The 15,199-nt window shown below is 37.9% G+C and overlaps 1 protein-coding gene across 3 annotated transcripts in view; it reads right to left on the bottom strand.

Moving 5' to 3' along the window:
* map3k21 (mitogen-activated protein kinase kinase kinase 21) overlaps positions 1 to 15,199 on the bottom strand; it is a 29,055-nt gene that overhangs the window by 7,824 nt on the left and 6,032 nt on the right. For all 3 annotated transcript variants that reach the window (XM_040001199.1, XM_040001198.1, XM_040001200.1), the window contains exons 2-5: positions 2,991 to 3,171; positions 2,694 to 2,842; positions 2,085 to 2,260; positions 28 to 268 (exon numbers count right to left, since the gene is read on the bottom strand). In XM_040001199.1, the coding sequence (XP_039857133.1) occupies positions 28 to 268; positions 2,085 to 2,260; positions 2,694 to 2,842; positions 2,991 to 3,171 (747 nt within the window). The remainder of the gene's footprint in view (positions 1 to 27; positions 269 to 2,084; positions 2,261 to 2,693; positions 2,843 to 2,990; positions 3,172 to 15,199) is intronic.

Below are 15,199 nucleotides of genomic sequence, written 5' to 3'. Positions count from 1 at the left end.
TTAGCTTAGTTCAGTCTGCAAGCTCACCTGAGGGTAGGCTGATGCGGTTCCCATCCTTCAGTTTAAGGCGGGAACGTTTAAATTTGCCTTTTCTCTTCTTCACGTTGGGCTTGTCTTTGTTGAGCTGGAAAATGAGGATGTTGAGCTCTCTCTCCAGCACGTTGATCTCGCGCTCTGCCAGCTGCTGCTCCCGACGCTTCAGCAACTCCTCCTGAGACTTCTGCTGCAGGGCGGCTCGCGTCAGCTCCTCTTCTCTGGAACGTAGCTCCTGGAAGAAGCAGGTATTAAGAGGTAAGTGCATTTATAGAACTGGCTGAAAGATTTCAGATGGTGACACCTCCTAAGGCGTGAACTCTTCCACGGCATGCATTTTTAATTTGTCTTTGATATTTGGGCTGATTGGGACCTGATGAATGTAAAAACAAAGAATTACCAGATTTTTTTTTTTTTTTTTTAACCTAATTTTTGTTTCTAAGAAAAATGAGAGCCACATATGAGGATATTCGTTTAAAATTTCGATAGAACAGTAGCAGTATAATGTCCTCGTGAGTGGATATCAGGCCCTTGTAGAGCAAAATTGAGTATTTTTGGTCTAAATAACCCAAAATGTGATGTCCTCACATGTGGACGCCAGGTCCTAGGAGGTTAAGGCACCTTCCATAGACCTCAATAGCTGCTCTAACAATAGTGAGCTAAGTTGGCATTGTTTGCCAACACTGTATGAGCTAAAACATGAGCAAGCACAATTTCAAGTGCAGAGCTAGTCAAGTCTACAGTAAGCAGTTTACAGTAAGTAAATTATATAAACTACTCTTTTAGTGAACAGTCAACATTTAAAGGAAAACACTAGGATGAGTAAAAGTGCCTTAGAGATCCAGAAAGGATGTATGTCATCCTCGCTAGATCAATATTTAGAACTACTCTTAAGTTGTGCCTCTGTGTCACATTTGTTCCGTGTGCGGTTTTAGACATGTTTTTTGAGCACTGAAATCTTTAAAATAGGCAGGAGTAGGTATGTTACATAATTCACCAATAATAAGCTGGTTCGGGAGCCTTCTTTTTGAGGCAGTGTTATGCTCTCCCACCACTGCTTACTCATTCTTCACTCCCTCCATTTTCTCTTGAATTGCTCTCAGTTGAGTAATAATAATCCTTACTGGATGACTTCCATAAAGCAGCTTTACAGTCAAACCACTTCAGCCACCCACCTAGACACAGATTATGGTGAGATTTTTTACAGGAAATCTGTTTAAATGAAGGGACTAATTCCCTAATCTTGTAAAATTTATGATGGGAAAGCTCAAAGCTAAATTAGCCTTATTCTTTGAGCTTTGCATAGTGGTTGAATTTAATATAGCATGGTGAAGCAACAGAAATTACCAGCTGTGCAGATAAACGTTTAATTTGGGGATTGTAAGATTTAAAAAAAGTAAACCTCATGCTCAAACGGTGGATTAGCAGAACTGGAAAAACTAGAACAAAGCAGACAGCATAAATCCACAATACAAAAATAGGCACAAATTAAAACTCTCAATAAAAACACCACCTGTGCACTTTTGTATTTTGTGTAAAACTCCGTTCACCATTCATTAACTCAGCTCTGTGTGCTGATCCTGCTGTTTCTCTAAACACTAATTAACTCCTCTCTCCCCACTTTAAGCCAGAAACAGCAGACTTATACAGGAAGCAGATTAAGGTTTTAACAAGGGGAAGTCCACTAAAGCACTTCGGCATTAATGACTTGATTGTTAAACGTGCGATTTAGCCTTATCCACTGAAAGTAACCAATTAAACATTTTTATCCCATGAAACCAGTCCAGGGCGATACATCGGGGTTAGACGTAATGATAGATTAGCCTGCGTGTATCATTACTAAAACTCAAAGAGTGAAGCAAGATGAAAAACTGGTCTTTTTTCATACTTGGCGTCAGGGTCCAACTTCCCACACTGTGCGACACAGACGAGAGGATGCTGGAAATTAAGTTTACTTTCATGTGTTTAACCAGCTGCCAGGATAGTTCCGTGTTCAGTGGCTTCAACATATTGATGTTAGTGTATGAAAGAATCTCCTCCTTCTGCTCTACCTTCTCTTTGGTCCTGAGCTCATCAAACATCTCCTGGATCTCCACACGCCAGTCGTCCTGCATGCTGTGGAAGGAGTCCTGAGGCATGGTGGCCATCACCGCCTCTTCGATGGCTGAAAGCTGCTCCAGGATGCAGGAGAATGAGGGACGCACATGGGGGTCCTGGTCCCAGCAATCTGGACAAATACAATGCAGTGAAAAGATGGACTCATAACCACTGTGACCAGGGCATCTACATCGTACTGTATTTGTGGGCCTAGTGAACTGCTCTGACAAAAAAAAAAAAAAAAAAAAAGGGAGTCAGCTGGATCAGCAAAAATTCACAAAGTTGGGGAAAACCAGCAAACTTGCCATTAGTCATTTTAAGAGTACATTTACTATTACCATGCACGCATTTTCCACTAGAAATATGTATGCATGTACAAATCTACACATAAAATTAAATTAAACTTAAAGTCTAATATTTGGTGCCATATGGCCTATTTGTGGAACAGGTGGCGTCGCTTCTTGTGCCTCTCTTGGAATAAGATGCCAGTCTCACATACATTTTCTGTGGAAAAACAAAGCTTCAGCTCAGCTTCAGCTCCACTGATATTTGCTCATACTTACCTTCCATGAGCTTAGCGAAGGGTTCGGGGCAAGTGGAAGGGATTGGTAGGGTTAACTTATTAACTGCCACGCCGTAAGCAACAGCGAGGCCGTCTATTCCACGGTACGGCACCTCCCCTGTTAACAGCTCCCACAGCAAGACACCATAGCTGAAAAAACAAACAAACAAAAAAAACAAAAAACAAAACAAAGTAAACTAATGATAAATAAATTTAAAGAACAATGACAGACAAATGAAAAAAGGTAAGTATTTAAATCTAATGTCAAGGCCTCATGTGTCATTATCATCCATTATACCTCCAGACGTCACTGCCTTTGGAGAAGAGAGATGACTTAATGACCTCTGGTGCCATCCAGGAGTAGGTGCCTGCTGCTGACATTTTTGTGGTTTTGTGCCATTCCCTGGCTAAGCCAAAATCTGTGATCTTCAAGGTCTTTCTCCCAATGTCATCATTCTCAATTTTTTCAAGTAATAAAACTGAAAAGGAAAAATAATTTACTTTAGGTAGATCAATACACAAAAACCGTAGGATAAAAAAAATGCACAAGAAAACAAAAAGCAGTGTAACTGAGATAAAAGGAAAAAGGAAAAGACAGGACTGGGATGAAAGTGACAGATGTGAAGGGGATGGAGAATAAAGGTGAAATGTAAGAAAGGGGGATATACAAAGAGTGAGCGACAGAGAAAAGGGCGACCGTCCAGGTGAGGAGATGATAGCAGATATTTAAAAAGGGCCAACAGCAGTATGCTGGTCATTCATTACTGTAGAAACAGAAGGCTGACAGTGCCACAAAGCACCTGTCCTCGGGTCCTAAAACTGCTCAACACATTAAAGAGAGCAAGAACCCCTCAAATCTGCTGGTAACACTACACCAGGTCTGAGAGCGCTGCCACAGTGAAGTCACAAACTAAAATGTGTGAAGTCAAAACCCTTAGTGTTCATCATGATCTGGATAAAATAAATAAATTCACAAGTTGAAGACGTACACAAACACACATACAGTTTACACACACACTGAACGTGTTGTGTGTGCATCAGGAATACAGTACTGGGCAAATGGACTAAAAACACGGCCTAAATATTCTTGAAAGCAGCAGGTTTTTCCATAGCCTGTCCGCCTCCTCTGGTTGCTTAGCTGTCAAATTGCATGCACTTCATGATATCAGTTACCTGTGGTTCACTAAGAAAGTGGGTGTAAAATGAAGGGCTGCAGTATTCATAGACTATAATTTGCTAATAGTTACCACCAAAGGCAGATTGGTTTGATTTGCATTTGCATTAAATTGTTACCAAAGATGGGGCTTTGCCCATCTTACAAGAAATCACATCCAGATATAGATCTGGATTTAGGATTTTTTTTTTTTGCAATCTGGGGCACAACTGGATATTCTTCATCACATCTTTACAAATACCTACAGAAAATACTTAAAATTGCAGCCTCATCTTCAAATGTCTTGTTTACTAAAACTTAATAGACACTCAGGGTGAAATAACATGATGAAAAGCATATGAATAAATAAACAAACCAGAATAATAAACAAACCGTAAATAACAACTAAATGAAAAAGGGAGCACAGAGCTTATGAAAACAACTTAGGGTCTCTGGTGTTTAGTCCATTTAAATCACTTTAAAACTACACAATCAGGGATGCAGGGGTGAACACTGTAATTTTGCTTGGGTGCGAACAAAAACAACTGCCCTGAGACCCTTTGGAGGAGGTGGTCTTGGTCCACTTCCAAACTCCAGAGCTGTTTGTTTATGGTGTAAACATAATATGAACCAACTACTTGGTGTATGCTGCAAATTTGAGCGAAATGCTTTTCCGTAGTCAAGTAAGTTTTGCAGTTTGGAATGTGGCAGGGTACCACAGATGTTCAGTGTACACAAATTGTCAGTACAGGCTAGCAACTAGCCCTTAAATGTAATGTAAATCCCTTGTTTTTTTTTCCAACATGCCAGAACACAGCACCTTCTTCCTTTAGTTACTTTTGTTGCTCCCACCCAGACACATTTGCCTAATCGGTAGACAAAAAGTTCTCACATGGTTTCTAGTGACACATTGCAAGAATGTGTTTTTTTTCTGTGTGTAAAAGGAACAACTATAAGTTTCAGCTATCAGGCTCATCAACTGATATGGACTGAAGTAAATGAAATATAGATGTGAAAACGCACTTTTACACGGTATTTTTCAAAACAAGAATATTCTGCTTTTGTTTTTTAATCCTTTCCCTCACAAGCACCGTTTTAATGAACACCATCGTCCATGTGAAAACGTAAAAACCATTGTTGCTTTGAGCATGTCAAAGCAACGTAACCCTAACCATACAAAAATGTCAGAAGCCTATGAACAATAACACGTAGTCCAGTCTGACGTTAACAATGGAGATAAAGACACACACCTCTGATGTTGCAACGCATAATCTCTGTAATCCCTGTCCAAACATGAATGCACATGCAGTTTTTGAAAATGATCACATTGAGAGTACTTTTTCAAAGCTTGATTTTTAGCATAAAGTTGTTTACATGTGGACAAAATGCAACGGTGCACATAAAAAGCTTTGATTTCCAAAACAAATGTGTATGTGCAGACCAAACCAGCATTTGGGCTTTCTCAACCTGTGTCACATTTCTTCTAATGTTAAATGTTTCATTTCAACAAGAATAAAACTAATATTATACCTCTGATAACAAGAAGCCTCTTTTTCCATAAACTGGTGTAGCCAAAATGAAGTCTTTGATCCTTTGATTCTCTTTGTATCATGTACAAAATGTGTTTTTGCCAAAATCTCCTCACATTAAAAGCTGCCTGATTTCATTATTTACACTACAGGTCAATTTGAACATGTCCTATCAGCTGTGTTGATTCTACAGAACAAACAAAAGGCTAGCAATAACTCGAGAGTCTAAATGCCCCTTTGGTTGGTTTGACAGAGGCAATCAGTGTTGAGAGTTTATTGTTAAGAAAAACAGCCTGATATCTCCGTGGATGGATGGAATGTTGCTGCCACTTACACTCTGTGGGAATATTTCCAAGGGAGAAACAACGTCATGATAAAGATAGATAGTGGAAGTGTTCAAGGTAATAAGGCATTTGTGTGCCTTGACGGACTGTAACTAAATGTAAACTTAAAAACGTTATTTAGTCTAAAGACTCTTTGTTAACAGCATTTTTTTTTAAACCAAGGCTTTGTAATGTTTGTCGGCACTCAGTTGCACCATTGTGCTGTTATCACTCGATGACCTTGGACTTACTCCCACACAACTACACAACCAAGACTTGCCAATAAACACACACACACACACACACACACACACACTCGCTTTCACACCTTAGTGAGGACATCAAATTGACATAATGCTTAACCTTATCCTAACCTTAACCACTAGGAATCAGTGCATACTCTAACCCTTACCCTAAACCTAACCACAACCTAATTGTAACCTTAACTCTAAAACCAAATTCTTAGCCTCAAAAATGCCTTCAAATTCATGAGGACTAGCATTTAGTCCCCACAACTGACTGCTGGTCCCTGCAAGTACAGTGGGCTTCTAATTTTTGGTCCTCATAAAGATGTTTAAACAAGTCAACACAAACACACATGCACACAAACCTATACATAAATCCTTTCTGCATGCCTATATTACACTACTAATCAAATTTTATTACCATCTCAGGCTCAAGTAATACAAGTAGCACAGTTAACTGATAAAGTACACAGATATTCAGTTTGACACAGTAAATGTGTCAAACTTGGAGCAGATTTGCTGAAAGATGTAGGAGCAGTGGAAAGGACTAGATGGAGAACAGATAATAGAAACAAGTTTAGAGACCTCGGGAAAACTCAAGTGACCATACAATTTTAGTTGGTAAAAGATACAATGTCCTTTTTTATAGCTCTACAGCTCTCTTTTTGTAAACACCTAGACTATTTCCTTTTTCTCTGAGTGATATTTTAAAATATTCATATGTAAAATAAATGAATAAACAAACCCCCAAAAAATTCAGTTTAAGCATTTTTATGCAGAGGAGTACATTACAGAACACATTTAGATAATATGTAACACATTTTCTTTGTTATATAATAATAACAAATATTTAAAGGGGAACAAATACAAGTCGTTTAAAATGAATTGCTCATTGGTTTCCATTTTAGAAAATGCAATTTTTTTGCTTTAAACTGTAATGAAAAAGTATTCTTTACTCTGTCTTCTTGGAAGGCTTTATACGTTTTTGTACATGTTTTTCTGTGTGTTAAAATGTGCGAGTGAGTGAGTTTGTGTCTGTAAGTCAGTTTGTGTCTGTAAGTCTTTAAAGAAGAATGTGGTGGCTGCAATGAAGAGAAGTGAGCATATCAGAAGTATCTGAAGTTTGGCTGGTGATGCAAAATTTTTGTGATGCATTAAAACAAGCTGTTATGATGATATATAAGAGTCTCTGCAGATCGTTCCTAATTGCAGAGCTGGCAGCTGCTGATTGGTTCCATGATCAAGAATTGCTGAGCCTTGTATATAGTGTGTAGATACTTTTCACTTGTAAATAGGCACTGAGGTAGAGGGGTGAACTGCCTTGTTATTTTCTGTACTTTTTTCTCGTTTATTCAAAGGGTCTACCTTACAATATAAAGTGCCTTGAGGTGACTGTTGCTGTAAATTAAATAAAATTGAATTGAATTAGGGAGTTGGGGGTAGCACTTATCTTTTGTTTGATATTTGTTTCACCCAGGGTTTAGGTAGCACCTCCCTTTTTGGAATAACTTGTTTTGTTTGTTATTTCAGCCTTTGTTCACCCCGGAGTTTAAGCGTTCAGTTTGGTAACACCTTAACTTGTAAATTGGCTTCTAGGTATGGCTTTGGGGACCAGGGTCACAGGGTCACCTTCCTTTTAACCCTTTTGTTGCACTCCTGTACCCCTAGACCGGGACGTAACAGTAGATGTTAATTAATATTAACAATAATTCAATATCCAACCTCAAATCCCTCAGGTCAGAGGGTCAGAGTTTTACTGGCCCATGCACGTTGTTATTAGCTTGTGAAAAAATTTTTTTAATATATATTTTTAAATGTTAATGCAATTTCATTGACACAGTAATATATTATTTCACTTTGAATCTGAAAAATGTTATGAAAACCTTGAAATAAATATGGTCTAGTACACACTTCTCCTCTTTAGACTCACCCCTGTTTGCTTCCATGTAAAAGAGGACAGCTGCCGTTAGCTTTCAGCAAGCAGTATAATTTAAACATGGAAGCGGACTAAGTGAACAGTCAATCTGCATATTTTAATAAAACTTCTAGAGGCTTACTTCAGACTTTTCACTGTTTCACATAAAACAAATGGTGGTGATCAGAGCAGCTACAGAGTTTGTTGATCAGGTGCTTTGATAAAGACCTCCCACTTGCTTATTCCCAGTAAAGGTTTTAATGGCAATCACAGGAACAGCAATGCTGTTTTGGAAACTAGAAACATGTTTTCTTTCAATAAACCTGAGCTCAGCATCTCGAGAACAGCTCCGCCTCTTTGCTCGTCGCAGTGTGTAAACAAACAGCTTCACGTTAACTGTGCCAGCGTCATCATCCTGCTCCCGTTTCCATGGTGACAATGGCCTGTTACAAAGCCGTGCCTGTTATTACCACAGTTGTGCTTAAAAGGAAACCTAAACAAACTGGTAAATATGTTACATTCGTATTTTTTGTGGAAACAATATTTTCAATATTTATACTACTGAAAAACCTGAAAATTGCAACAAATTAGATGTCATATTAAAGAATGTTTACCAACAAATAAAAATAAAATCAAAGCATATAAAAAGAAAAAGCTGTTTCCAAGGTCACGAATGATACCAGACAAAAAAATAAATAAATAAATAAATAAATTAATTAATTAATTAATTAATAGTATGAACAAAGTCACGTATACAAATAAGGTCATTCTGGGGTTAACCAACTGTACACTTGGTTAAAAATAAATAAATAAATGAAGCATAATTTCCTTATTATGGTCTGTTCACACCAAACAAGACGCTAAGGTACACTTAACAATGCTTGCGTTTATGCATGCACGATGGAAATCGATACAATAAGACATTTTAAAAATTTAACATGAAGGTGTGATTAATTTTTTCTAAAACTTTCCTCTTTTTTTTTTCCCCTTTCTTTTTTTAAATCTCTGTATAAAAGATAAGTTCAACCAGACAGCTCCACCTGCCCTCAAATGATGTCAATAGGCTTAACCTCCACTTCTGATTATTGCTGGCATCAGCAGCAATCCAATCTATGGGAAAATGCCAGGGTTTTTGTGATGTAGAATGAAGCAAATTTTTCATCCCAGTTTAAATATTTTAACTTACATAAACAAAAACTTGCCTCTATTCACGTTACCTTGGTGAAATTTGCATCAGTCCACCTAACTGGATGCACGCTGCATGCAAATGCACTGTTAAAAAAAAAAAAGAAAAGAAAAAAAAGAAGAACTTGGATTGAACTATAAATGAATTTCTTTTGTTGCCCTTCATATAGTACAAACTGGATTGGTCAGCCATCAAAGTCTTTTGTGGAACACCTTCAACATAAAACAAACAAACAAACAAACAACAAAGAAAGAAAATAAGGTCCAGCATGTCACATGTCTGCTTCGAGTATGCACTGTCATTTGAGAGTCTTTTAGGAGTGAAACCTTTGAAGAATAGCCAAATAGTATCTTTGCTTCAAATGGCCATGCATAGTTTGCAGCTCAGTTTCAAATATTGGTTTTAGAGTTGCTATTCCCCTAACAGTTTACACAAACACTTAAAGTAGGACTCAGGGGAAAGAAATCAATTCACTGTTTAACTTAAGGAACAAATGGGCCAATTCCTACTTGTAGAATACTTCCTATCAAAAACAAATGGTTAGGATCTATTTTCTTTAAATTCATTGAAGGCAGTTACAGAGATATGGTTAAAATATTTTTGGCATGCACAAGTATTTTCAGTCAGCATAAATGATTTTGCAGCAATTTAACTGTAACGAGACTCATTGGGTTCCCACTAATAGTGTATTGGTACCATTACTAGCCTGAGGCACAGAGGGGATCCTCTACCCAGGCTACAACAATGGGAATTCCATTACAAACGGGTTTCACAACACCAATGATACTACTACTACTTCCTGTTGTCAACTCCTCTCTGAGTGATTCCATAGATTCCTCCCAGCAGACTCTGTAGGTTTATAATGACTTATGGTGGGTTAGTTACACAGCCTGGGAAAGCAGTGGCTTTGGGATAAAACCTTCTACTCTGATTGGACTATAGAATATCACGCCAAATACTTTCTTTGTAGCTCCATGATCCTTCAGTGTCAGCCCTCTAGAAATATCTGATAAAAGACCTAACTCCTGTCTACATGACTCCATGCTGACGTTATGGTAAAACCCCCCAGCCAGTCAGCCTATTAGCAGCTCAGCTACTATCAGAAACACAAATTGTAGCTAACCTGGTGTAATTTATGCACCCATCATAGTGGGTGATTATGTATTCATTTTTAGTTGGGTCTTGTGTGTATGAATTGTTCAGCAATCTTGAGTCCAACTGAACTATTGATGTTAGACTTGGAACTAATAAATGTTTACCAACTGCTTTTACTAAAAGGGAGAAAGATCTGAAAATCATAGCCTGTATGTAGATGTACAGACTATAAAAATTACTTAAACTGCTCATTACACTGAAAGAATACAAGCCATTTCATTAGCAAAATAAACATGCTAGTTATAGTTTGTTTTATTAACCTTGTGCTTATGTGACATTTTAGTACCAGTTTTACATCAGGTCTGCATCAGGTCTGAGGAGGCACATGGTACAGTGCGCAGATGTAAAGCACTACTATAAGTGAACCATTATTCTAATGTATACTTCTAACCAAGCATAAAGTGGAATCAATAAAAATGAAGACAAATTTATAGAATTTTGGCTACACATTTGAACAAAAGGTTTGAATATAACAGCCCTGGAAAGCATGGGACCAGAATAACTGTGCGTTGGTGCTTTGCAGAGCTACATGTTGTAGCTGTTAAACAACAACTGCTCTGTGGGCTATCCTTAATTGTGTTGGTGCTGTTCTAGGTTCTTTAGCTTAGCCCCTTTCCTGGAAACCACAGAACCAATAATAAATAAGAAGCTACTTTGTAGTGAAGGGAAATTATGATCTACACCAGGAGGGTCCAACTCCAGGCCTCAGGGGCCGGTGTCCTGCAAGTTTTAGATGTGTCCCTGATCCAACACAGCTGATTTAAATGGCTAAATTACCTCCTCAACATGTCTTGAAGTTCTCCAGAGGCCTGGTAATTACTAATCATTTGATTAAGGTGACCCAGGGTGATATCGAAACCTGCAGGACACCAGCCCTTGAGGCCTGGAGTTTGACACCCCTGATCTACACAAATGCAATACTGCGAATTCAACTTCAGGAAACCTTCTATTACAATTTTCCTATTATTTTGTTTCATTTCAACTTTTTTGAAGAACTTGAGTAAAGTTCGTGAAGAACTGGCAGTATACACAATATTTTATCTCAATTTATTAATCATTACCATGTTACAGTAGCACACATTTGCAGGCACTCTGTTAACTCAAACATCTTTATAGGAAATTTTTAAAGCTCTACTAATGTTCAACATACGTTATGTAAACCTTAGCTGCTTTACCCAAGGAGTAATTAAAAACTGATGCTCGTATGTCCTTATGAAGCAAAGGTATATTTTCATATAAACATATTTTGGGGCATCTCTTTATTACTGAAGCAAAATAATATGTGGGACATGCATTAGTCTGCACACATGTATGTGAAAAGTGAAATGTGTCTTTAAACTAATTATTGAAGCAAGATGTATATTTGTGCACTTTGTGACACCCGATTAGACTACAGCTATACTTGTCTTCTTCTGTTCTGTAATAGGATTGTGCTGAACATGTTGCTCACTTTCAGGTGTTAGACGGGTAAAGCATGTGTGACAGCTGTCAAAGTTTCGTGTGGAATTCCTTCAAAAACAAACGTAAAAAAAACTGCACCAGCTAGTATGACTCAAGTCTGAAACAACTACACATTGTCACTTGAGAGAGGTTCTCGTTTGGGATTCTCTTCCAAGAAAGTCGTATAGAATTTTCGCTTGAAATGCCCATCCCTGTATTGGTCTACATTCTTTCACTTCGTGCTGGAAGTGAGAAATACACTACCCTGAACAGCAGTGAAACTACTGTGTTTGGGCCACACAGTGTGCCTTATGGTATGTGGATAGTACTAACTTATCCTGTGAAGTCATGAGATGACACTTTATTTGTTAGTAAAATTAGTAATGGTGAGATAAATGGGTAAGGACAAGCCTACATGACTTTGTATGACTAATGGCTCACCTGCAACACATATCACCAATCTTTGATTGAAGTCCACCTCTTATGATCTCTTCACCATATTCTAAAGTAAAAATATATAACAATATTTCAACAAAATCTGCTCTACTTTTTGAAAACATTGAAATTATTATTGCAGATGATGTGGTATAGCACAGCCCTACTGAAAACACTGCATTGGTTTGAGACTTTGATGCTAAATTTATTTTTAAACAACGTTGAGGACATGCAATTCAAAGGAATAAAAAGCTACTCAAGTAGATTTCTTGTAAGGATCCCACTTAAAGTCAAACCCCAGGCCAAACCAGCCTTTTACTTGAAACATATTTTTTGGATGCAAGTGTAATGTTAATACATGTAAAGCCATTACATCTGCTCTAATACAAAAAAAATTAAAAATAAAAATTAAAAAAAAAATTGGTCAATTTAGTACCTACAGACCAACTAAGGCCTATTCTGAAAAGATATTTTTTTAAACAGCAGTAATGGAAACCAAATTATTAAACTGCATTGTTCACAGTTCACAGGTCAGTTCAGTGGAAACGCTAAACTGCACATGCTCAAAGACGTAGATGCCAGGAGAAATAGAAGCCTTTACAAGCATACTAGGGTGATTTCTTTAAACAAAATATCCTAACTTGTTCTGTTCACTTGTCTGTTTTATTTCAGAAATATAAACAGCACTAAAAATGTATCATTTGAATTTTCTGATTTAAATCAAGCCTGTAAACATCGCTTAATGAAAATGTAGAAAGGTGGACCTATTTAACAGGGGGTGTGCACTTTTCAAATATTATTACGGTACCTCTTTCCACAAAGGTAACAAAGTATTAGAGAAATCTGGAAATGCTGCTGTGTGTAATCTGTAATCATATCATCATTACAGTTGGGTGTCACAAGCAACTGGCCACAGTGTAATAAAAACAATTGATTAGATACTGTCCTTTTTATTTCCCTGAACAACAATTGGCAGTGTATACAATTTTATAATATGAACCTGTTATCAGCATTGCAAGGGCCCTGTAATAGTTTGTAGTCTGTGCTAAAGACGTCTTTTTCAAAGGTTATATTTCAGAATGTATGTTTGCTTCGTCTGTGGCTTTTTCTCTCACTCTTTTGAAAAGAAAATGTTTTGAAACAGACAACACCTCAGCGCAACTGGAGATGAATATGCCTCCAAGGCAGACCCCACCCTCAGTCCAGCCCCCCATTTAATTTCCCTTCCCAACAGTGGATCTTGAGGCAGACCCATCTTTCATACTGGAACAGTGGGAAGATCAGAAGCAGAGCTCCTATGTTCAAAGCAGGTCCCACGCTTCTTCTCATTGCTTTCTCCCCCTCAAGGTAAAAAAAACAAAACTGTACACTTTTCGGACCTCTAATGAACTGAAAAACCCCTAAAACACTTGCAATGGCAACAAATTTGTTATACATGAAAATAAACAGTTTTGGGAGATGGTGCAGCTTAGTGCTTTTAATGCATTTAAGGGAATATTTCTATGGCATTTATCTGAATAATGAGACTTAGTGTCATCCATGGCTATAAAAAGTCCTATATATGAACACATAGTAAAGTAGAAAAGCACTCTTTAAATTCCAGAAAAAAAATACAATCAAAACCTAGATTTAAAAAAAAACCCCAAAAAAACACTACAAAAAGCCGTAGATGCATGATCATTCTAAAGTTAACTCATGTTATTCAGTAACATATTACTATTTAGAGGTGCTATTAAACAGAAACCATATACCGATGCGCCAGTAAAAATATTTACAGAGTTTAAAGCGTGGTCTCCTAACTTGATGTGGCAGTATTTTCGTAACCGTGCCAACTGACTAAGCATGAGCGCAAGGGAGTTTCCTGTAGTAAGCAGAAACAAGGCTGCTAAATATTCAGTGACTGGTCTGTCTATACTGGTGGAAAGGAGAGTGCCCCCAGGCATTCTGGTCGATGGGAAAAGGATCAGGGCTAATGGCTGGTTAAATCCATCTATCATGGTCACATCTCCCTGGGCCACTTGCTCTTTGTCTATCCTCTTCCTCTCCTCCTTTGGGTCTGTAAAAGCTTGAATTAACCTTTAAATAGGCCAATTTAAACATATCAAATGTTTGAAGTATGCAGCTAGTTTTTTTTTTTGTCTACACTAGCATCTATCAATGTGCTAGTGAGCTACAGAGGCAAATGGAGGGGATTGGTTGATTTGGAAGGCAGCTCTTCTCAGCTGTGGGCCCTTTTCCTTTTCACCCGGCCCTGCAACAATAGGTGCAGTCAGGGAGAGGTCATAAAAAACACAGTGAAAGCATCTCAACTCCTCCTCTCTCCCCTCTGCCCATTCTCTTGTCAGAGAAAATACAGGCAGTAACTGTCTGTGTGTCACCAGGGGTAATTGTGGGAAGCCAGAGAAAAGTTGCCCTGCAACACATAGTCAAGCTTTGGTAACTTTTCGCTTATATTCTTCTTATTCAATTGTAGACTAAGATAACACAAAATACAGTGAAGAAAAAAAAGATTATCTTCAGGGACACTGTTTCTGAGCTACTTCAAGCCTGTTTTCGCTTTGCATTGTGACCTAGTAAAGAAAAACAGAGTTTAAAGAAGTTTTGTCTAAAAAGTTGTTCCTACAGAAGTAAGATGGTTTCGAGGGATGATAGCAAAGGCTATTCAAAGTTAACAAAGCTAACAGTGCACCAAGCTGGTAAGCCATTCCTCTTAGTCTAGGTACAAAATATTTGATAGGTGAATCACTGCTTTCTACTTCAGTAATTTCTTCCAAATCTATTTTTAGCTCCAGCAAAAACACATTCATGGCAGATACATTTATTATTCACAATATGATTACAGGGCCTATTTACTGCCTTTCTTAAGCCTGGAAAACTTGCATTTTCTACTTGAATCCATGTATGTTGAGGCATTTTCCAGCCAGTTATAACCTGGCTGAGAAGCCCATAATTTATGTGTGCAACATACAGCACTGGACATAACAGGGTCACTTGTTATGCACAAGGCTAAGCACTGAAATCTGGTGGCTGTCACAATATTATCCTTCAGTGGTGTTGGCTATTCTAAATTTTTCACTGCCTGCTACATCTGTGCCACTTTCAGTGTACAGGTCTGAAAGGAAATCC

This window comes from Simochromis diagramma, unplaced genomic scaffold (genome assembly GCF_900408965.1).
Source record: "Simochromis diagramma unplaced genomic scaffold, fSimDia1.1 OVJJ01000421.1, whole genome shotgun sequence".
In the NCBI taxonomy this organism is placed as follows: Eukaryota; Metazoa; Chordata; class Actinopteri; order Cichliformes; family Cichlidae; genus Simochromis; species Simochromis diagramma.
Note: the sequence above shows the minus strand (reverse complement) of the source record. Positions and strands in the feature narration are given on the sequence as shown.